The 24,646-nt window shown below is 42.8% G+C and overlaps 1 protein-coding gene and 1 long non-coding RNA gene across 4 annotated transcripts in view; one reads left to right on the top strand and one right to left on the bottom strand.

Moving 5' to 3' along the window:
• The window catches only part of ELP1 (elongator complex protein 1), a 273,772-nt gene that overhangs the window by 58,485 nt on the left and 190,641 nt on the right, over nt 1–24,646 (bottom strand). For all 3 annotated transcript variants that reach the window (XM_029603978.1, XM_029603967.1, XM_029603987.1), the window contains 2 exons: nt 5,823–5,884; nt 5,039–5,101 (listed from right to left, as the gene is read on the bottom strand). In XM_029603978.1, the coding sequence (XP_029459838.1) occupies nt 5,039–5,101; nt 5,823–5,884 (125 nt within the window). The remainder of the gene's footprint in view (nt 1–5,038; nt 5,102–5,822; nt 5,885–24,646) is intronic.
• The window catches only part of LOC115092730, a 90,439-nt gene that overhangs the window by 10,341 nt on the left and 55,452 nt on the right, over nt 1–24,646 (top strand). The window lies entirely within an intron of this gene.

The following is a 24,646-nucleotide window of genomic DNA, read 5'->3' as shown; positions in this document are numbered from 1 at the left end:
GTCTTGCAAGGTCTTCCTGTAATGTATCACAATCCGCTTGAGATTTAACTACTCTGAATAATTTTGTATCATCCGCAAATTTGATAACCTCACTCGTCATATTCCTTTCCAGATCATTTATATATATATTGGAAAGCACCGGTCCAAGTACAGATCCCTGAGGCACTCCACTGTTTACCCTTTTCCACTGTCTATTTATTCATTCTGGTTAGGTGGACTGTAATATACCCACACAGTTATTTTATTCCCATTTTTATCTGGAATTTCTATCCATAAAGATTCAACATTGCATTTTGCTTCCTGCGGAATTTTTATCCTGTTTGACTCAATGGTGAAATTACTTCTTACCTGATAATTTCCTTTCCTATAGCACAGGCAAGCCAGTCCACACAACTGGATTTATGCATGCCAACCAGCAGATGGAAACAGATCAATAGACCTGCTGTTGTCTCTCAGATACGCCTGTACAGACATCAGCCTGCCAGTATTCCTGGAAAAGCTAACTGTAAACAACTGAATAAAACTTCAACAAATCACATTCCCTCCCCTTTTATTTTATATATATATATTTTTTTTTTTTTCAGTAGGACAAGAAAGCACCTGCTTAAGGAAGGAAGGAAATGACAAAACTATAGTGGGGGAAAAAAGGCACAAAGTTACAAGGCCCCTAACCAATACGGAGATCACCATCAATTCCTGCTTTTGGAAATGTCCCTAAGAAAAGACAAAATAAACAGTATAGGTGGTACAGGCAACCAAGGACAGGAGTGTGAACTGGTCTGCCTGTCCTAAAGGAAAAGAAATTATCAGTTAAGAAATAATTTCACCTTTCTCTTCATCCAGACAGGCCGGACCATATAACTGGGATGGCCCAAAACATGGTCTGTGCTCTCGTAGAATGAGCTTTGTTTTGGCAATGGCATATATGCATCCACATAGGCCGCTGTTATTATTTCCTTACTCAAATAGTACACATTGGCATGAGAAGCTGCTACCCCCATTTTTATACCCCTGTGAAGAACAAAAAGACCATCTGTTTTCTGAAAAACGTCTAGTAACCTTAAGGTAGCTCAAAAGATGCTTCTTCATATCCAAAGGACGTAACCTCAAACTCTTGCTCATCCGTACCCCTATCCGGGACAGTAACAATATGGATTGATTCAAGTGAGAATCTGAAACAACCCTTGATAGGAATTAAACTACTGTTCCAATTTGCATTCTACCCAGAATAATCACTAGAAAAAGGTGCTCGAAAAGAAAGGGCCTATGACTCTGAGATCTGCTGCACTGAACATATGGCGACAAGAAACAGTGTCTTTGTTAACAAGCGTAAGGAAAGCTGCCAGAGTAGAAGAAAAGTACATCTTGACAAAAAAGTCAGTACCAAAATTTAGATCCCAAAGAGGATCCTCCATGGTGATCGAATATGTTTAAACATCCCTCAAGACTCTAGAAATATCCAGGTGCAAGGATAGATTTCGACCTTGAACACATCTCCAATAGCAAGACAGAGCTTCTTCCTGTACTTTCAGAGTATTAAGGACCAGCCCCTTAATCAAATCCTCTTGTAAAACTTCTAGAATTAGAAGAATAGACACCTGAGTGGGCTGACACTTCCACTCCAAGCACCAATTGTCAAAAATTCCCCCAAGTTGTATGTAAGCTAAAGACATAGAAAACTTTCGAGCATGTAACAAAGTACTCACCAAAGGCGAGGAATAACCCCATTTCAACAGTTGAGCCCTTTCAAGGGCCAAACCGCAAGACAAAATTGATTGGGATTCTCGTGAAGAGTCTGTCCTTGATGCCACAAGTTCATGCACATCAGCCAATGTAAAGGATTGTCGATTATCGACTAATAGACATTGAAGATTCGCATACCAAAGCCCCTGAGGCCAGTCTGGTGCCACCAGAAGAATCAAATTCGGGTGTCAAGCTATCTTCAGAAGCAACCTGCTGAGCATTGGCTATGCATGAAATACATATAACCTCTCACCCTGTGGCCACAATTGTATGAGAATATTGGCCTCCGAGTGCTTGAGGTAGAAGCCTGTAATTGTAAAAGCAAAGTACCTTTACATTTAAGCTGCTCACCATCCAATCAAACACAGACCAATCCCATCAGAAGACAATGAGCTGGAAAACAACATTGGCCAGTACCCATTTCTTCAGGTCCAGAGCATGATAAGTGATATAAACTGGTTGAACAGTGTCGTGATGAGGATAGCACCTGTAGATACTATTCCGCCCACGGCAGAAGCATGTCCATTTCAGAGAAACCTGCTGACTTCAGGTTCCTCCCTGATGATTTCTTTAGTCCACTATTGTAGCACTGTCCAACATCACTCTCACTGCTCTCCCAAGCAACTGGTCTACAAATCTCAGTTATGCCAACTAAACCACTTGAGCCTTCAGGCTGACTGATGGAACAACCCATCTCCTCGGGAGATCACTGACCCTGTGCCATCTGTTTCTGGTAGTGAGCTTCCCAGTCTTGAAGACCTGAACCTGTGTTCACCACTTTGCTTTCTGGGATCAACAAGTCCGTCCACCTCTTCAACCACCAGAATAAATCCTGCCTCATCACTGACAGGAAAAATAGTAGTAACATGTACTCATGAAATGAAGGGCTCCACCAAGATAGCAATGTCTTCTATAGCGGCGCATGTGCTCCCTGATCTATGGATCCAACTCCAGAGACACCGCCATGGACCCTTGAGTCTGCAGGTAGGCCCATAGTGATGGGTGGGTTTGTCAATCGCAATGTTAAAATTTGTCCCCAAAGTTTCTGGGAGAAATACCCTGCCTTGAGCTGTATTGAACCAAACTCCCAAATACTTAAGAGTCAGAGAGAGCTGTAAACTGCTCTTGGACCAATCTGCTGTGGATCCAAGCACTTGCAGCAACTGAACTACCCTGCAAGGCACTGTACGATTCTCGTCCTTTGATTTGGACCTGCGAGATACGAATGGACTAAGGTACCTTCCTTGAGAAGTGCTGCTACTACTACCACCCTTGCCTTTGAAAAAGGTTCTTGGTGCTACAGCCAAACCAAACGGAAAAGCCTGAAACTGGTAATGACAGCTGAGCACTTTGAAGCATAACAACCACTGATGTTCTTTCTGGACAGGAATGTGTAAATAGGCTTCCACCAGATCCAGCGAAGTGAGAAATACTCCCTACTATACTGCCACCATATTATGTGCATGCAAATTTTCTCTCATGCATATTCATTGTGGATATCCTGAAAACCCGACTGGCTAGGGGGTCCCCAGGACAGGGTTAGGAACCACTGCCCTAAACCTTTGCCATCTTCTCCAACTTGTCACCAAACAGTAGCCATCCTCTAAATGGCAGTATAGTTAAGTGGATTTGGAACCTAAATTAATCAGCCGTCCATCATTTAAACTATCATCAGCTACTATCCCCCAGGAAGGGCTGAAATTTCAGGCAGAACAGGCTTGGCAGTAGCATACTATGGAAAACCATCCTCTCCCCGAGGACGTGTAGCCAGCATCTAACATCTCTGGAACAGGTCCCATCTCAGAATGAAAAGCTCGAGGAAACGTCCTATAAAGAGATAATAATCTCCAGGGCTCCCTGTTCATACCTCTGGACCATAGCTAAACACCATAGTGGTTCTAAAAATTTTGACATAAGTCTTCCGCATCGGGGCTCCATCTGATGTCACCCATGTGTGAGGACTACCATCCTACTTGTCCTCGGAGAAACCCAATTGAGTGGACTGGCCTGCCTGAATGAAGAGGAAGCCCTCTTTAATATTTAGTGCCACTCCCTCCACCAATTTGATCCAGCCTATCATTTTGATATAATTTGTACCTTGGTATCCCAGTGTCCCATTGATTATCCTCCTTCCACCAGGTTTTTAAGATGCCAATTATATCTACCTCTTTATCCAGCATTATACTCTCTAACTCTCCCATTATTACTTTTTAGACTTTTAGCACTTGTATACAGACATTTCAAAGTATGTTTTTTGTTTGTATTAACAATCTGCTTATCAGTTGACAGGAGTAATTTGCAATCTTTCTGCTCTGTTTGCTCTTTTCTTAAAGGAACCTGGGCAACTTTAGCATTTTTTTACAAATTCTCTACTAGGATGCCCTAACTTCCCTGTTCTGTAAGTATCCTTCAAAGATACATCCTTCCAAACTGTCAGCTTTCCCCTATCCACTCAGAAGTGTATGGTTCAGAATGATCTATCTTTGAAAGGGATGGAACATCTCTCCTATGATGAGAGATTTTGCAGGCTAGGGCTCTTCAACTCTGAAGAGACAGCTGAGAGAGGAAATGATAGATGTTTATAAAATCAAGAGTGGAGTTGAATGGGTAAATAAAAGATGGCTATTTACCTTTTCAAATAATATTAAAACAAGAAGACACTCCTTGAAACTAACAACCAGCAGATTCAAAACAAACTGTAGACAGTGCTTTTTCACTCCGAGCACTATCAAGCTGAGGAATCTATTGCCAGAGGACATGATGAAGGTGACTAGCATAGCAGGTTTAAAAGAGGTTTGGACTAGTTCCTGAAGGAAAAGCTCATAACATTATTAACCAGGTAGACTAAAAGAAAGCTACGGCTATCCCTGGGAGTGAATAACAAAAATTACATCTACTTTATGGGATCTGCCAGGTACTTGCAACCTGAATTGGCCACTGACGGAGACAGGATGCTGGGCTTCATGGAGCTTAGTCTGATCCAGCATGCAATTCTTATGTTCTTATGTGGTTTTGTGTACAAGAAAAAGTAAAGTGCAAAAACATTACTAAACCTTAGCAAAGTATGACAAGAATTAGCACTCCAGAAGGGATAGAAAAGAAGGCAAGTGCTGGTGAAATGCAGAAAAGCATGAGAAACTAAAGGTTTGTCATGCAAATATGGACTTATTTGCTGTACAGGCTTCCTAAGGATTTAGTCAAAGGCTGAATATAGGTGGAAGACTAGCACTAAATGGAGCCAATTATTACCATGTAAACGTTTTGCTCCCCAACAAAACTATTTTGAAACTCTTACCAATCTCAGGGCTTCTTCCCAGGCAGCTCCTTCTAAGAGCAGCACGATGGCTTCTTCATAGTCCTAGATATTGAAGTATTAAGATATTAGACAACCACTGTAATAAACAGCAGATTATTTTTCTATACACTGCTCTTCAACTCATTACAATGAAATGTACAACTAACAAGTGAAAGTGCCATGGAAATGACCCCTTATAAATAAGCCATACCAGACTAAATGAACTAAATCTAGTTCTCAAAACAGATATCTGCACCCCAGGAATATGAAATCTATCACAGGACAACACATGAAAGGTCATGTGCATTTGAATTTCCAAGAGCAGCCAGTAAAGGTTTGTCCAAACACTAGTGTGCTGAAGAAATCTGCGATCCCGTGGATCCCACGGGATCGCAGATTTCTTCAGCACACTTTAATAATTCCAGGATTTTCTACAGACTCGCTGCACTTAGCGCACCATATCGGAGTTTTACTCTGCCTGAATCTTTTATTCTTTTACTATACCACAATTTGCACTTTCACAGATTGAAATATTGAACCAAAAAAAGGTTATTTTAAAAGCCCCTGAAGCAGCCCTGTGCGAAACTTGGCCAGAGTTGGACTTTTTATCACAACACATGTGCGAATAAACATCATCAATCTAAGACGACTGGTCTGTCTTGCTCAGTTTTGCCTTTTGGCTTTGACAGACCATCTTCTGATCTGTTTTTTTGGGGCCCTCCCCTCTTTCTGATATATAGGACACTGTGGGAAAACACAGATGCAAGTTCAAGGTTGCACGCACCTTGGCATACTGCTCTAGGAGCACAGCTGCGTCCGCATGCCTCCTCCGTTCCACCAGCTGCCCTGCAGGAAAGGCAGAAATTACAGCACCTGAGGAACAGCTGCATTCTTGTTCAAAGGCCATAAACTACATTAATGAATACACAGGAACATAATAGATGACAGGAAAAAAAAAACAAAAAACAGACCAGCAGCCTATCCAGTCTGCCCAGTTATTCCTGCCCACAGTGTCAAAGATATATATCCCAGCTGCCAACCGTAAAAGTTAATCACTTGTAGAATATCACTCCTTATCCAAGACAGTTTTTGTCATCTTCCTCTCTTGCTCTTCACCCTCCTGGGTGGCTGAGGGTGCAAAATCCCCCATTTTATTACTACTGCTACATTTTAAAGAGCTATTAGACATACTCTACACTGTACAGAATAAAAGACCGTCCCTGTTCCATTGAACTTACAATCTAATCAAGACACACATAAATAACAAACAAGAGTGTGAGAAGTGTATTTATTGTAGAGAACTGTTTAGGATTTAAAAGCAGCTTCAAAAAGGCAAGTTTTTAGACTGGATTTGAATATGGTCAGAGAGGGAGCAAGATGCACCGAAACAAGAAGTCTACTCCATGCATACAGGACAACAAGTTGGAATGTGCAGAGTCAGGAGTTAGAATTCACCCTCCAGCTCCTCACCTTTGCTGACAGAATTTCTATTCACCCCCAGCACATCTCCTGTTCTGCTAGGACTTCTCATTATTACTGTACGTGCAACCTGCCAGGCAGACCCAGCTGCTAGTTAATTCTATCACTGCAGCCTCCCAAGCAGACCAGCTGTGTGGTTGCTTACGTTTCCACCAAGAATTCTAGTTGTTACTGTCCTGTTAATTGTGTCATTGCAGCCTGCCAAGACTGACTTGGCTGTGAGGTCGCTTGTATTTTCCATAAGAATGTTTATAATTTAAAAATACCCAAGTTGCCATTCATTCTTGCAGCCCTAATACTTGTTGAACTGTTTGATAAGGGCACTTTAAATATGTGCTGCTATGTTGCATTTTTACAATCTTTTCACTTTTTTGCAACTAAGGAACCTCTGTGGTTATCCCATGCCTTCTTGAAGTCTATTACCATTTTAGCATCCATCACTTCCTCTGTGAGGGTGTTCCATACGGTTTCTGGTGCAGAACGCTGCATGACAGTGTTTATGCTCTTTGCTATTTTTCTCATCAGGACTTGCTTGCCATTTTTTAAAAACAACACTTTTTTTGGTTCTAGTACCTTCGTTCATAACACCATTTAGCCACACTGACAGTCATTTGGTCTTCTTTCTGCCTTTAACTTGTGAAAAACATTTTATCTGGGCTTCCAAGATGTTTTAAAATAATCTTCAGACTTCATGCAGACGTTTAGACCTTGCAACTACTCTTTTTAGTTTCCATCTATGTGCCTCATTATGTATTTATTCATTCATTCTCATATTCTGCTATTTCTATTATTTTGTTCAAAATGGATTGTAATATACACAGTATTAAAACAATAAATCAGTACAATTGGACAGACAATACTTTAAAGCAACATATACACAGCCAAACCACATATACAATATTTAACAGCTTCAATTATCTAAAAGCCTACTCAAATAAAATTGCCTATTTATTCATTTTTATATATGTATATATATTTATCATATTTTCCCTTTTAAAGGTAAATGACTACTGAGGCCAATATTCAATGCTGTTTATCCAGGTAAGTTTGCACTTAGCTGGACCAAGTGCAGGATTTAAAAATCCCACTGCACTGACTGGCTTCAAGATAGTTGGATGTGTTATCCGGCTAGTTCAGGGATACGGCAAAGTTATTCTGGGGTGGAACCAGTTATCTGGCTAAGTTAGCTGGATAAATGCCGATTTTAATCATTATTCAACTAACATAGCCAGATAACTTTAGGACTGCCAAACAGCAGTCAAAGTTAGCCGGATAAACTTATCTGGCTAACTTATCTGGCTAACAGTGTATCTGTACTTAGCAGTACAGATACACTGCTGAACATCCCAACTAAGTTAGCCAGATAAGTTTACCTGGCTAACTTTGCTGGCCGAACAGTGGCTGAAAATGAACCCACTGTGGTAGTATTAATTATCACTCTCCTTCTGATCACTATTCCCAAGAGGCTCTACCACTGTACCTCTTGTACCAAATCCTATGTCCACCAATAACCAAAACAAAATTATCTCCTCTTCTCATTTTCAACACCAGCTGCTCCTGAAGAGATACTCAGTAGTTATTAGGGTATATTACTGTTTTCCTCCTTTTTGTGTGTGCTGGCCCAAGATAGCTGCCTGGTCCCCTTAACTCCAACAGAGGGAGAGCGCTCTGTGGGTGGGACCCTGCAAGGCAGGGGAGACTCCAGAGGGCAGGATCAGCTGGGGAGCATAAGAGGGTAAAGCCCAGCTGTGCTCAGTAGACCTCCAGTCTCCAGAAGAGGCAGCTCCCATTAATCTATCCTGTCCAAGACAGCAGAAAAAGCTAAATACTGCAAAGGTAGGCAAGATCTCAGTACCATGTATGTTTGTTGGTGAATAAAGTGTATTTTACTTCAGAAAAGCTAGAGGTAGTGTGGTTTCTGACTCCAGGAGAGTGAAGTCTGCTTGGTCATCCTCACAATCGGGCCAATACAGAAAACTTTGCGGGAGAGCGCCCAGTCCACTCTCCTGGGCGCGTGATCCAGTAAATAAATTTATGTAAATGAGGGCCCGCAGTAAAAGGAAGTGCTAGGGACACTAATGCGTCCCTAGCGCCTCCTTTTTGACAGGAGCGGCGGCTGTCAGCGGGTTTGACAGCCGACGCTCAATTTTTCTGGCATCGGTTCTCAAGCCCGCTGACAGCCACAGTTCGGAAAACGGACACCGGCAAAATTGAGTGTCCGTCTTGCAACCCGCAGGCAGATTTTAAGTGGTTTTTTTTTTATTTAAAATTTTTTTTTACTTTTGGGGCCTCCGACTTAATATCGCTATGATATTAAGTCAGAGGGTGTACAGAAAAGCAGTTTTTTCTGCTTTTCTGTACACTTTCCCGGTGCCGGCCGAAATTAACGCCTGCTTTTGGGCAGGCAATTTCTGAAAGTAAAATGTGCGGCTTCGCTGCACATTTTGGTTTCTGTAACGCGCGGGAATGATTAATAGGGCCCATCAACATGCATCTGCATATTGTGGGCGCTATTAGTTTCGGGGGGGGGGGGGGGGGGGTTGGCTGCGCGTTTTTGACGAACTATTACCCCTTACTGTATAAGGGGTAAAAATAGCTCATCGAAAATGCGTGGCCAAACGCGGGCTAACAGTGCGCTCTGCCGGAGCGCAGTTTACTGTATCGGTCAGAATATAGTGTCATTCGTGGGATTTATTTTCTCTAACCCTCGCACAGAGAAAAACCCAAGCCTTCAGAGGGGAGGACTGTAGAAGAAAGTTTGCCATGACCCTGCCAAGCATTTGGAGGCAAAAGAGTATGGCTCTGAGAGCCCTGAAGCAGAGCAGTGCTGGTGGGGTAGAAGAGCACAGAAAAAAGAAAAAACAAACAAACTAAAAGAAAATTATTCCTTACCTGCTAATTTTCGTTCCTGTAGTACCACGGATCAGTCCAGACCATGGGTTATGTCCCCCTTCCAGCAGATGGAGTTAGAGCAAAAACTGACAGGACACCCACCTATAAGCAGGTGCACTCTCTGCGTCCCCTCAGTATAAAGAATATCAAAGCAAGAAAGAATGGAGTGGATGGAGCAAGATATGCAAACAGGAGAACTGATACCCTGGAACAAATAACTAAACATCTAGAAACATCAATTTGCAAAAAGAACGATCAGCAAACCACCAAATAGTACTGAAAAACTTGAGCTGAGTAATCGAGCCGTCCATCAGACCAACACTAACTTCTGGGTGGGCGTCTGGGCTGATCAGTGGTACTACAGGAACGAAAATTAGCAGGTAAGGAATAATTTTCTTTTCCCTGTACATACCCGGATCAGTCTAGACCATGGGATGTACCAAAGCTTTCTTAGACAGGGTAGGCCCCTGAAAGCCCGGCTCGAATTACTTGAGCACCAAAAGAGCCAAAGACCGGCGCCTGGAGGTTCAGTCGGTAATGACGCGCAAAAGCGTGCAAAGACTTCCAAGTCGCCGCACGACATATTTCCTGTGGAGAAACCGAACGACTTTCTGCCCAAGATGCTGCTTGAGCCCACAGTGAATGAGCTCTAATACCATCTGGGGGGAAACTACCTCCACCGATGTAGGCCGAAGAGATAGCTTCTTTCAACCACCGGGCGAAGGTGGTTTTCGTCGCTTTGGATCCCCTCTGAGAGCCGTGCCGTAAGACAAACAGATGGTCCGAGAGGCGGAAATCATTCGTTAACTCCAAGTACCGAATGAGGACTCGTTTGACATCGAGGCATCGGAGCTCCCTGGAATCCTCGTCCGAGAAGGGTGGAAGCTCCACCGACTGATTCAAATGAAAAGGTGACACCACCTTAGGTAGAAAAACCAGCACTGTGGTCAAAGAGACACCTGAGTCAGTGAAACGAAGATAAGGCTCCCGGCAGGACAAGGCTTGGAGCCCCGAAATTCTCCTGGCAGAGGAAATGGCCACTAAAAATACTGTCTTGAGCGTGAGATCCTTCAGAGAAGCCCTCTTCAAGGGTTCAAAAGGTGGTCCAGAGAGGATCCGAAGAACCAGATTTAAGTCCCACGAAGGCGCTACTGCATGCGCCGGTGGCTTGACATGTTTCACACCCTTCAGAAAACGGACTATGTCCAGGCGGGACGAAAAAATAGCACCTTCTCAAAAAGGAATCAGGGCACCAAGGGCAGCCACTTGAACTCTCAGGAAATTGTAAGCCAATCCTTTATCCAGTCCCTGCTGGATAAAGGAGAGAAGCTGTGGCACAGACACTTGATGAGGAGGAAACGGCACAGTTTCACACCAAGCTTCAAATACTTTCCAGACCCGGTCATAGGCAACGGAAGTGGAAGTCTTTCTCGCCCGAAGCAATCCTCCAGGTAGCCCCGTCTCCTCAGGCGGCGCCTTTCAAAAGCCAGGCCGCAAGACAGAAGCGATCTGCCTGATCGAAAAATATGGAACCCTGGTGGAGAAGATTCGACAGATGTCCGAGCCGAATGGGTCCCTCCACTGTGAGATTGACCAGGTCTGCAAACCATGGCCTTCGAGGCCACTCTGGGGCTATCAGAATCACGGATCCCTGAAGGGACTCCATACAGGGGGAAGTAGTGACACTTCGACCAACATGTTCAAGGTGAGTGTGTGTGGGGGGGGGGGGGGTATGTAACAGAGTGACCCTGTTTTCCCCCTTTTTGTGTGTGCTGGACAAAGCTTGGAGAAGAGACAGCTAAGGGAGTATATGATAGAGGTGTTTAAAATCATGAAAGGTCTAGAATGGGTAGATGTGAATCGGTTATTTACTCTTTCGGATAATAGAAAGACTAGGGGGGCACTGCATGAAGTTAGCATGTGGCACATTTAAAACTAATCAGAGAAAGTTCTTTTTTCTCAACGCACAATTAAACTCTGGAATTTGTTGCCAGAAGATGTGATTATAGCAACGGTAACATGGAATAGACTTAGTTTTTGGGTACTTGCCAGGTTCTTATGGCCTGGATTGGCCACTGTTGGAAACAGGATGCTGGGCTTGATGGACCCTTGGTCTGACCCAGTATGGCATGTTCTTATGTTCATGGAGTGTCCCCTAGTCTTTCTACTATCCGAAAGAGTAAAAAAACGATTCACATCTACCCGTTCTAGACCTCTCATGATTTTAAACACCTCTATCATATCCCCCCTCAGCCGTCTCTTCTCCAAGCTGAAAAGTCCTAACCTCTTTAGTCTTTCCTCATTGGGGAGCTGTTCCATTCCCCTTACCATTTTGGTAGACCTTCTCTGTACCTTCTCCATCGCAATTATCTTTTTTTGAGATGCGGCGACCAGAATTGTATACAGTATTCAAGGTACAGTCTCACCATGGAGCGATACAGAGGCATTATGACATTTTCCGTTTTATTCACCATTCCCTTTCTAATAATTCCCAACATTCTGTTTGCTTTTTTGACTGCCGCAGCACACTGAACAGACGATTTCAATGTGTTATCCACTATGACCCCTAGATCTCTTTCTTGGGTAGTAGCACCTAATATGGAACCTAACATTGTATAACTATAGCATGAGTTATTTTTCCCTATATGCATCACCTTGCTCTTATCCACATTACATTTCATCTGCCATTTTGATGCCCAATTTTCCAGCTCCACAAGGTTTTCCTGTAATTTATCACAACCTGCTTGTGATTTAACTACTCTGAACAATTTTGTATCATCTGCAAATTTGATTACCTCACTTGTCGTATTTCTTTCCAGATCATTTATAAATATATTGAAAAGTAAGGGTCCCAATACAGATCCCTGAGGCACTCCACTGCCCACTCCCTTCCACTGAGAAAATTGTCCATCTAATCCTACTCTCTGTTTCCGGTCTTTTAGCCAGTTTGTAATCCACGAAAGGACATCGCCACCTATCCCATGACTTTTTATTTTTCCTAGAAGCCTCTCATGAGGAACTTTGTCAAATGCCTTCTGAAAATCCAAGTACACTACATCTACCGGTTCACCTTTATCCACATGTTTATTAACTCCTTCATAAAAGTGAAGCAGATTTGTGAGGCAAGACTTGCCTTGGGTGAAGCCATGCTGACTTTGTTCCATTAAACCATGTCTTTCTATATGTTCTGTTATTTTGATGTTTAGAACACTTTCCACTATTTTTCCTGGCACTGAAGTCAGGCTAACCGATCTGTAGTTTCCCGGATCGCCCCTGGAGCCCTTTTTAAATATGGGATTTACATTAGCTATCCTCCAGTCTTCAGGTACAATGGATGATTTTAATGATAGGTTACAAATTTAACATTGTATCCTTATTTGGGTAATTGATGACTGACTGGGGACTGGTGGATATCTGGAGGTTAAGAAACCCGGTATTGCAAAATTATTCTTTTTATTCACATCCACTCTAGACTTGATTATTTTCTGGTGGATAAGTCATTAGTCCATCATCTATTGGACGCAGATATAGGTCAAATAACTTGGTTGGATAATGCTCCAGTGTGGATCACACTGGGTAATATTAGTCGTAAGAAACCTAGGCATTATTGGAGATTAAATGATAGCCTGTTGAGTGGCAAGGATTGTGTGTCACAATTTATGGATGAAATTAGGGAATACTTATAGTTTAACGATAATAGAGAGGTATCCTAGGTCACTATATGGGAATACCTGAAAGCTGTTGTCAGAGGCAAACTTAGTTCTAGGGTCTCTCATGTTAAGCAGGAAAGCAATTATGTTTTCCCGTCGATAGCAGGCTGAATTAGCCCTGCTGTAATGAGACCTGTCCGTCAGGCACAGGAGGCGGAGCTTCCAAAGTGAAGTCAGAGCTTTGCTCTGAGGCTGCGCGTGTGTTCCCGCGCTGGATCAACGACTCTCCTCAGTCTGTTTTTCCGCGCGCGGGAGACGCACGCGGAGCTTCAAGACCTCCTCAGAACATAAAAAAAAAAAAATATGTCAGGAAAACAACAAAAACCCCGACCATCTGGTTTCAAACCTTGCGGCTGCGGGAAAGTGATGTCTATAACAGACACACATGAAAAATGTTATCGATGTCTAGGGGCAGACCATGACATGACCAGCTGTGCTTCCTGTGGACGGATGTCACCAAGAGCACGCAGAATTCGAGCGGAGCGCATGGGCTCCCTACGGTCACCACAGGGAGCTTCCCAGGTGAGCTCCGAGGCTACATCCCCGTCTCAAGGCCGTAAAACACTATCAACGGATACGGGCTCGGACAGACCTACCAAACGTAAGTTGCAGGAGGAGCGTAGGCCCTCAGTAGCTGCGAGACAAAGTACAAAAAATACAGTGCACTCTCATAAAGGTCAGTGCCCTCAGGAGCAAGACTCGGACGAGTCTTGTCAGTCGGACCGACTGTCAGAACGGGGACCCGTTCTCCATAAAGAGGCAAAACGCGCCAAAACTTCTGCGCCGAAAAACGCGCCTCGTACGGCGCCGATACTTACGCCACAACTCCTCGCTCCTACAGAAATGCCTGTAACGCGATGTGACATAGTGCACAAGGACCGCCACGGCGCGACGCACAAGGACCGCCCCGGCGCGGCGCACAAAAACCAGCGCGACACGGCGCACACGGCGCGGAGCGACACGGCGCACACGGCGCGGAGCGCTACGGTGACGCGAAAGGATCCGGCGCACAAGGGACGACGCGACACGGCGCATAAGACGCATATAGCGCGGCGCGACACGACGCATACGGCGCGAAGCGATTCATCAATTTCCCCACAAACCCACAGTAAGGGGTTAAATAATACGTCATCACAACAATTACATCCTAATCCTATGTCAAAGAATTTTGAACGTTTCCATTCTGACATCGACAAGGGAGATATTCGCTCTCGTGCTACTTCGTCCTCCTCTTCAGAGAGATGTCACACTGATCTCTCTCATAACTCCAGGACACGTGACAATGTTAATCCATTACAGGAACCCTTACAAAAGAAAAAGGCTTTACCAATAGAAACCCGCACACATAAGTTGCTCACGCCTCAACATCAGCATCAGAAATTTTAAAAGCAAAAATTTCAACTTCCCAAACCTCTAAAGGGGGAAAAAAGAGCATGTCTCCGAATACAAGAGATGCCTTCAAAACCTTGTCGTATGCCCTAGCGGGTTTTTATGAAAACATGACAAAGACATATGATATGTCTACTTCACCGGAAACAGAAGGATACCGTTCACCGATACAATCAGCAGACACTTCTCCAAGGTCTATAAGTCCTCAAAGATCGGAAGATATAACCCGATCACCCTTGGGTCCAACAATACAGTACTCTCCAACTATCTCCAACAGAGCACCACATCACAATCAACCGGTCGAACCACCATTATCGCCCGACAACGAGCAAGACACCCAATTCAACAACCCTACCCCGGATTCCTCTACGGGTTACCCGTCAGATCCGGACGCTGACCAAAACGAACCATACTCCCCACCGGAAGATTTGACGTACCCAAAATTTCTGGAGAAAATGGGGAAGGCGTTAAATATTACTATTCAAAAAATACCAGACCCAAGAGCAGAAACTCTTGATCTTTTAAAGATATTTGACACACCCCACGAACCAATGGCGTTACCCCCACACACGGTTCTTCACGGCTTGCTAGAGAAGTCCTGGGACACCCCATTTACAATTCCGGCGGTGTCACGGAAAATTGACATTAAGTACAAACTACAAAAATCCACTCATTATTCTAACACTCAGCTGCCACACACCTCCTTAGTGGTGGAATCAGCGATGGGGAAGGCTAGGAAGAATAAATTACATTCCTCAACTCCACCTGTTAAGGATATGAGAACTCTTGACGACTTCGCAAAACGAGCATACCAGGGGGCTATGTTGGGTGCGCGAATACACCACCACCAATTTTATCTAGCACAATATTTATATGATTGTGTACAAAGGATGAAGACAAATCCAGAACTCACAGATTTCTCCCTGGTACAGGATCTAGAGGAAGGCATTCGACATCTCCTCCGTACCACTTATGAGGGATTTGACACGGCCTCTCGAGTCTCCGCCAGTGCCATAGCAGCAAGAAGATTAGCCTGGCTAAAGTCCAGCTCCATTAGAGAGGACGTTCATACCAAGTTAGCCAATCTTCCTTGTAAAGGAGACAATCTCTTTGGGGAGAAACTGCAGGAGACTGTTGCACAGTTAAAGGAGCAATCCGCAGCGGTGCAGTCTTTAACAACTCAACCTTCTTACCAACCTACAAGACGTTTTTTCACTCAATACAGACGTCAAACCTTCCAGCGGAGACCGTATAGGCAATACTCATCATATCGGGCACCTCTTTATCAACCTTACCAATCATATAATAGGACGGCTACTTCACAGAACCAACCAAGGAGGGGCTGTGGAAGGTCTCAGCGTCCACAGCAACACCAACAACAACAAACTACATCTGCCAAACCATCGCAGTCTTTTTAACACTGCCTCAGCCACCACCACTTCAACAACAGGCAGGGAGAGTATCTCTGTATTATCAACAGTGGGCTTCCATCACCACGGACCAATGGGTCCTAAACATCATACGACACGGGTACAAAATCCCATTCCACCAAACACCACCACTTCCATATCCTCCGTCCAGGATATATCAGACAAACGCGATAGAAATTCGATAGGAGTTAAACAAATTGCTACAACAACAAGCAATTCAACCTCTACCGAAGACCTCCTGGGACGCTGGATTTTACTCCCCTTACTTCCTTATTCCAAAGAAATCAGGGGACCTACGCCCAATCCTCGACCTCCGACAGCTCAACAAATTTATAATCACAGAAAAATTCAAGATGATATCCCTAAAATCCATCTTACCCTTGATTCAACGCAATGCATGGATGTACAGTATCGACCTCAAGGACGCTTATACTCATATTCCAATGCACCCCTCGTCATGGAAATACCTGTCTTTTCAAGTCCTGAATACCCACTATCAATACAAGGTGCTACCTTTCGGCCTCTCCACAGCGCCGAGAGTCTTCACCAAATGCATGGCAGTGGTGGTGGCTCACCTCCGCCAACAGGGAATCATAATCTTTCCATACCTAGACGATTGGTTACTGACAGCATCAGACCCTGCGACCTTGCGTCACAATCTTTCACAAACCATTCTCTGCCTCCACAACCTGGGTCTTCTCATCAACTATCAGAAGTCGCAGTTTCAGGCAACCCAAACCTTGCAATTTCTAGGAGTTCTCCTAGATACTATCAAACACAAGGTCTTCCTTCCCCCAGAAAGACGAACAACAATGAGAAACATATTCCGTGCCTTACAACCGACGCAGAGACCAACGGCTCGACAAGTCCTGGTAGCATTAGGCCACATGGCAGCGGCTATACATGCCATTGCAAATACACGTCTACAAATGCGACAGATACAGTTGCATCTCCGACATCAGTGGAAGCAACACTCACAACCATTGTCCTGGAAAATCCAAATGAACACAGCAATGGTCAGTCAACTTCAGTGGTGGCTCCAACGACACACCTTGATAAAAGGAGCACCTTTCACGATCCTTCCACACAATGCGGTTCTCACTACAGATGCGTCCAGGAAGGGTTGGGGTGCCCATCTGGACAAATTTCAAACACAAGGACTATGGTCGCTAACAGAGCAGACCTTTCAAATCAATCTTCTGGAACTCCGGGCGATACGGTATGCGTTACGCACCTTTCTCCCGTATTTACGGGGTCACAGACTTATGATTTACACCGACAACCAAGTAGCGATGTTCTACATAAACAAACAGGGCGGCACGGGATCCTGGCCGCTATGCAGGGAAGCAATTTGGATATGGGAATGGGCGTGCAAACACTCAATTCACCTACAAGCCACTTACATTCCAGGCATAGCCAACACACAAGCGGACAGACTCAGCCGAATTTTCCATCCACACGAATGGGAACTTCACCAAGAAGTAGCAAACTACATTTTCCAAAAATGGGGAACACCCTCCATAGACCTCTTTGCGACCGAACACAATCGCAAGGTAAAAGACTTTTGTTCAATTTGGCCGAGTTGACTACGGCAAGCGCAGGACGCTTTTCTCCTTCCATGGACACAACAACTCCTGTATGCCTTTCCTCCAATTCCGCTGATCACACGTACGCTGCAAAAATGCATACTGGATTCAGCGCAATTAATTCTCATTGCGCCTGCGTGGCCCCGTCAACATTGGTACCCATATCTACTACACATGTCGGTACAACCACATATTCGCCTTCCATTACGAGTAGATCTCCTCTCGCAGGAGGACAGTACACTACTTCACCCACTCCACCAATCTCTACACCTCACTGCGTGGAGACTGAGCGGATCCTCCTAGAGGAACAGGGCATCTCCTTGACTGTTCAGGACGTTATCCTTGCATCACGCCGGCTGTCCACGAGAAGAAACTACTATGCAAAATGGCAGAGATATCTTCGTTGGTGCATCTCTGAATCCTTGGACCCTCTATCATGTCCTCCAGCATGACTGTTGGACTATCTTCATACTCTGCATACCTCAGGTCTAGCCACTTCGTCGGTGCGAGTACACCTCAGTGCCATTGCGGCAAGACATCGATTGTATAAGGGACAATCCATCTCCTTGCACCCTATCATATCCAGGTTCCTGAAAGGACTCATGAACTTACGTCCCCCAATTTCGAAACCACCAATACCGTGGGATCTAAACATCGTTTTAGACCAGCTCATGCAATCTCCATTCGAACCTTTACAATCGGCTCACATGAAATACCTTACATGGAAGGTTGTGTTTTTAGTAGCCATCACCTCAGCAAGACGTGTGAGTGAACTACAGGCCTTAGTACACTATTCACCATATTTGCAATTTTTACCACAGAAAGTACTCCTACGAACGCACCCCTCCTTTCTTCCAAAAGTAGTGACTCCATTCCATCTCAATCAATCCATTGAACTGCCAATTTTCTTTCCAGAACCACACAAGTCAGAGAAAGAAAAACAATTACACACTCTAGATTGTAAACATGCACTAGCACTATACACCTTAAAGACTCAATCTTTGAACAGGCCTTCCCAACTGTTCTTGTCATTTAACCCAAATTCGCCAGGGAAACCAGTAGCTAAACGTACTATAGCGAGTTGGATTGCACAATGCATTCAATTCTGTCATACCAAACAACAGATACATCTAACCTCTCGACCAAAGGCACATCAAACACGAGCAATAGCAACTTCTATTGCTTATCTCTCAAATGTGCCACTTTTGGACATTTGTAAGTCAGCAACGTGGGCATCCCTTCACACCTTTGCGGCTCATTACTGTCTAGACCACCAGTCCACGAAAGACACAAGACTGGGTCAAGCAGTTTTACAGACACTATTAAGAGACAATACTGGCCTCGACTGACACACCTTGGCATCACGAAGCACAATACAAACTAATACCGTGATGCGAGCTTTGAACTCCCATTACAGCAGGGCTAATTCAGCCTGCTATCGACGGGAAAAGGCAAGTTTGCTTACCGTAAACGGTGTTTCCGTAGATAGCAGGATGAATTAGCCATGCTGACCCACCCTCCTCCCTGTCAGTCGAACTTTTGTGCTCACGCTTGCTATTTCACAGACTGAGGAGAGTCGTTGATCCAGCGCGGGAACACACGCGCAGCCTCAGAGCAAAGCTCTGACTTCACTTTGGAAGCTCCGCCTCCTGTGCCTGACGGACAGGTCTCATTACAGCATGGCTAATTCATCCTGCTATCTACGGAAACACCGTTTACGGTAAGCAAACTTGCCTTTCTCTCTATTATTTCAGATAGCTCAGTTAGAAGTGAGACATAAGAGGCAGTTGGACTCTATGATATTTAGCAGCTTGTCTTGTTAAGATCTAAATTACATATCTTGTATCTAAAAGCTATTTACCATCAGATTAACCTGGTTAAAAAGGAGCATTAATTTGGGACTAAAGCTAGCAGGCTTTTAGCCAGAAAGCTGAAAGAGAAAATGCAACAAAACCACATATTAAAAATCAAAGATAGGCAGGGGAATTTGGTTTGTGATGCTCAACATATGAGTGCGTGTTTCAATTAGTTTTATGAAGAACTTTATGCAGTTGATGAGTTTCTACAAATAGATCAGATAGATACATTTTGGCTAAAGTTCTTTTGCCCAGATTAATTACTGAAGCCCAGGAATTTATTAATGGGGATATTACTGTATTAGAAGTAGAGCATGTGATAAAAGAACTTAAGATGGGGAAGGCACCAGGGCTAGATGGATTCACTGAAAAATTTTGTAAGGCACTGAAACCTGTGCTAGTGCAGCCACTAGTTTCTATGTTCAATTTGTTACTTAGGGAGAGGCATTTCTTACCAAATTCTAATAAGGCAGGGATAACTGTGTTAGCTAAACCCAGTAGGGATGTCACTCTGTGTGGATAATACAGGACCTATTTCCTTAATTCTGATAAAAATCTTGGCAAAGTTCTTAACTCTGTGTTTAGGTAAACTAGCACCTCTTTTGATTCATACAGACCAGATTGGATTTCTACATGGAAGACTAGCTTCTGGTAACGTGTGCAGTGTTGAATTTGATATGGTGAGTGCAGCATAATAATGTTCCCTCAGTCTTGCTGGCCATGGAATCCGAAAAGGAGTTTTACAGAGTCTATTAGTCTTTCTTATTTCAGGTTCTGGATAAGATGGGGTTAGGGGGCAACTTTCTTACCTGGATAAAGAAACTGTATGAGAATCCATCAACATGCATTAAAATTAATGGTGAATATTCCACGAGCTTTCCAGTATGGAGGTGAACCAGTTAGGGTTGCCTTATCATTGGAGCTGTTAATAGAGAATATCAGGGGTTCTAATGCTGTAAGAGGTATACATATATATCAATACACATATAAAATGTCTTTATTTGCGAATGATATTTTGTTTACATTGTCAGATCTAATCAATACTCTTCAGACATTAATACATGAGATGGAACTCTGCAGTAAGGTATCTGGATTCAGAATGAATGCAGTTAAATTCGAACTGCTGAATATAAATTTACCAAGTGAAATGGTGGAGGATATGAAAAGTCTCTTCGTCTTTAAGTGGGCAAAAGACGGAGTTCGTTAATTGGAGGTCCAGATTGGCATCTCAAGGGATCAATTATTCAAAATGAATTATGGTCCTCTGGAAAAAGCTGTCTCAAAGGATTTAAGATGGGATAGATTTAATATTTCATGGATCAGGAGAATAGCAGTGGTCAAAATGAATCTATTACTTAGATTTAACTATCTGTTACAGGCCCTTCCAATAATTATTTCAGAGGGAATGCTGAATATATATGGCAATGGAAATTGTTTAGATTTACTTGGAGTCAGAGACCTCCAAGGGTATCTAAGTAGGTTCTATATCAACCAAAGGTTGGGGTGGTTTGGGAATTCTGAGATTACAATGGTATTATATTGTCTCTCAATTACATGCATGGATTGACTGGCAAAAAAAAGGTAGCAACAAAACGATGGGTTAAATTGGAAGATGATTTGGGGAAGGAGGTTCTCCTTGGCACACTTCCTTGGATACCATCAAATGCTAGGCCTTCTATCCTTGGTTAATCTATCTCCCAATTCACCTTGGGTGTGTGGGATAAGTGGAAGCACTTATTGGTGGGAAATAGATGCTATTTCTTTCGATCCTCCTTTTCAGAGTACTAAAGAAAGAAGCAGGTTTATTCAGTCTGGAACAGGTGTGGGATGGTAAGAGGGTTATTCCCCTTGCCACTTTACAATGAACATTTTCTTTATCTGCTAGTGATACAATATCACATTTTATACAAAGCAAAGTAAGTAAGGAAAAGGGGTAATCAATGATTTATTGAAGGACAAAACGATATTCGAAGGCTACTGTGATCAGGCAGATAAAATAACTAGAATTATCTCTAAACTATATGGGATATTGATGGGATATTACCTAAGCCACCAGCACATATTAAAGCTTGGGAAAGAGACTTAAATACACAGTTAGAAAAGGAGGCTTGGGATATATTTATTTATTTATTTTTATTTTATTTAAAAAGTTTCCTATACCGTCTTTAAGTTAAATACCATCACAACGGTTTATAGAAGGGCACGATAAAGAGAAATATGGGTGGTATAGATTACAAATTACTCGTGTGCCATCATAGTACGGTAACAATGTAAAATAATAAACTAGGTGTGTAAATTAAACCTGATTGTTAGGAACAAATTAGGCAGTTTGATTTTAACATTAATATGCTTATGTAGGTTACTAAAAACTTCTAGCTTGGTGCATCCTTATCACTCAGCTATTTTTCTCCTTTTCTTTATCTTTATAAAATGCTTGTTTAAAAAGCCAGGTTTTCAGAGTAGTTTTGAATAATTTCAGATTTGTCTGTAGTCTTATTTGTTTTTTATGTATTGGTAAGAGCTCTGTTTCATCCTACAACATGGAAAATGGATACAAAGTTTTATACAGATGGCATCTAATTCCAGAGTGTCTTCATAAAATGTTTCCACAGGTTGATGAGACTTGCTGGAGGGGTTGTGGCTAACTTGGTTCATATTTTTATATATGATGGGAGTGCCCATTAATGGCAGTCTATTGGGATGGGATTATAGATTTGGTTTGAAAAATAGTAGGGATAAAAGTTCCCAAAAATCTGAAATTTCTGTTACTGCATATATTAGAATTGGAAGCTGAACCTCATGTGGTATTATTGATAGGAAAAATTATTATTGCTACTAGGTGTGAAATAGCTAAATGTTGGAAGTTAGCTTTACCATCTAGTGTAGAGCAAGTATGCCTGCATATTGAGAGAGTACATATTATGAAAATCTTACCACTATAATAAGGAGTTCTCAGGGAAAATTTAAGAAGATCTGAGCAATGTGGGAGATTTGGAGGAATAATTACTGTGTTCTTTCTGTTGAGACCTCGAGATTCTCGATTGAAAGGGGTGCATACTGATGTGGTCGTTTATTTATCTTGTATTTTTCTGTGTTAGCAAATGGTTTGTCAACAGTGTAAATGTTGATGTGAATATCAATATGTTTTGATGGAGTTCTTTTTGGTGGTCTGGAGAGTTAAGGGGGGGAATGTTGGGGGGGATGAGGGATGGTAGAGGGGTAGAGGATTTCAGCCAAAAGTTTTGAATATAGAGGTATTATTATTGTGGCTGGATGTTCACAGAAACTTTTATTATAATATTCTGTTTTAATGATACGTTAATTGAATCCATGTTCATCATATTTGGTAGCCCTCAATTTGACATCCCTAGGTCCATATCTATCAACAATACACCTATCAAGATTTCTTCTACTGCCCACCACCTCGGCATTTTCCTCGATTCTAAGCTTGACATGCGAGTTCACATCAAATAGTAGTCAAATCTTCCTTTTATAAACTATGTCTCCTCAAACATGTTAAGCCTCTCTTCGAACCATACTGCAATTCCTGATCCTTACTGGCCTCGATTACCTCAACTCCTTATATCTTGGCCTACCGCTATCCTCTACCAAATCTCTTTAACCATCCCAAAATGTTGCAGCACACTTTCTAACCAGCACCAAACTACATGATCACATTTCCCCTGTCCTATTAAATCTCCACTGTTTACCAATTTCCTGGAGAATCCAATACAAAATCCTAACTATTCTACACAATCTCATTCACAACAACTGCAGTCCGTGGCTATCTGCCATTCTTCATTTTTACACTCCCTCACCAACCCTCTGCTCTCAAAACCAACTCCTTCAAAAGTCCCTTCCCCTAAAGCCATGAGACTTAACACAACAAGAGAGCAGGCCTTTTCCATCGCTGGCCCCATCTTATGGAATTCTTTACCCAATTCCAACAGAATACTACATTTATTTATTTTATTTAATTCTTTTCTATACCGACATTCATGACATGTCATATCACATTGGTTCACATCAAACATGGGAGTTTAACTTAACAATAATCATAGCTAGAGAGCTACTGATAGAGTTAAGGGAAGTGGTAAGTAGTAAGTTACAAAGAACGAGGGTTACAGGAACTTGGAGGTTGGAAGAGAGTAAGGAGAGAGGAACAGTTGAGTTACTGTAAATATATGGAACAACAACAGTAAATATATGGAATAACAATGGTAAGAAGAACAGTTAAATGATATATGTTATGACAATAATATATATAAAATAAATATGATGAACAATATATACAATATAGAATAAAGAATACAGAATGTAATGTTACCCTGTAAGGATCGCAGCAGCCGAGCTTTTACAAAGCCGCCAACGTTTTGAGACTCCCGGGAGGAGGGAGGGAGGAGGGAGGGAGGAAGGGAGGGACCTCCCCCCCCCCCCCCCGAAACGCACCCGAAACAAAGCCACGGACTACAGTTGACAAACAAGACTTTAAGAAAGCCCTAAAGCAACACCTATTTAAAGAGGCTTTCAAAAATCTTTTATAATTTCTCCCCCTGTCTGACTTTGTTGTCCACTTATATGATCTATTACATTAGTATGCCTGTAGTCCCCATTTCCCTTATTCATGTTTATTTATCGAATAATTTATTTTAATTTTACTGTCCATTTTAATTTTAATATTCCCTGTACGTACCCGGATCAGTCCAGACTCCAGGGTTTATTCATCTCTGCCAGCAGATGGACACAGAGAAAAGCCTTGCTGACACTGCTTGAAAGCCCTGGTGCCACCTGCAGTAGCTCAGTATTTCTCTGTCTCCAGCAGATGGTTGGTGCAAAAACCTGCAGTTCTTCTTCACCATTGCTTTTTTTTTTTATAGATTTTTCGGGTAAGCCTTCCTTCCAGGGGACTAGCTCTTTTTGGGAAACATTCCCTGTTCAGTCGAGATAGGACCAGTTGAGATCCATTTTGTTCCGTGGGGTGTACATCTGGTGGTCCAGATCCCTCCCCTCACGAGACCGGCCATACGGCTTTCAGCCCTTCTTTTCTTTCAGGGTTTTTTCTCTCCTTTTTGTTCAGGGGCTGATTTGAGCTGGACAGCTCTTTTCAGCTCTACGAGAGAAGTTTCCTTCTCAATTTTTTGTTAGGTTTGTTAACGTTAAAAAAAAGAAAAGAAAAAAAGTTAAAAAAAAGTAAAGAAAGAAGTCAGCTTCCAGTTCATGCAGGCTCATTTTTTTTTTTAGGTTTTTTGTTTTACTTTCCTTCACT

The sequence above is a fragment of the Rhinatrema bivittatum genome, chromosome 1 (assembly GCF_901001135.1).
Source record: "Rhinatrema bivittatum chromosome 1, aRhiBiv1.1, whole genome shotgun sequence".
Lineage (NCBI taxonomy): Eukaryota > Metazoa > Chordata > Amphibia > Gymnophiona > Rhinatrematidae > Rhinatrema > Rhinatrema bivittatum.
The sequence above is the reverse complement of the archived record's forward strand: the minus strand, read 5'-3'. Positions and strand labels throughout refer to the sequence as shown.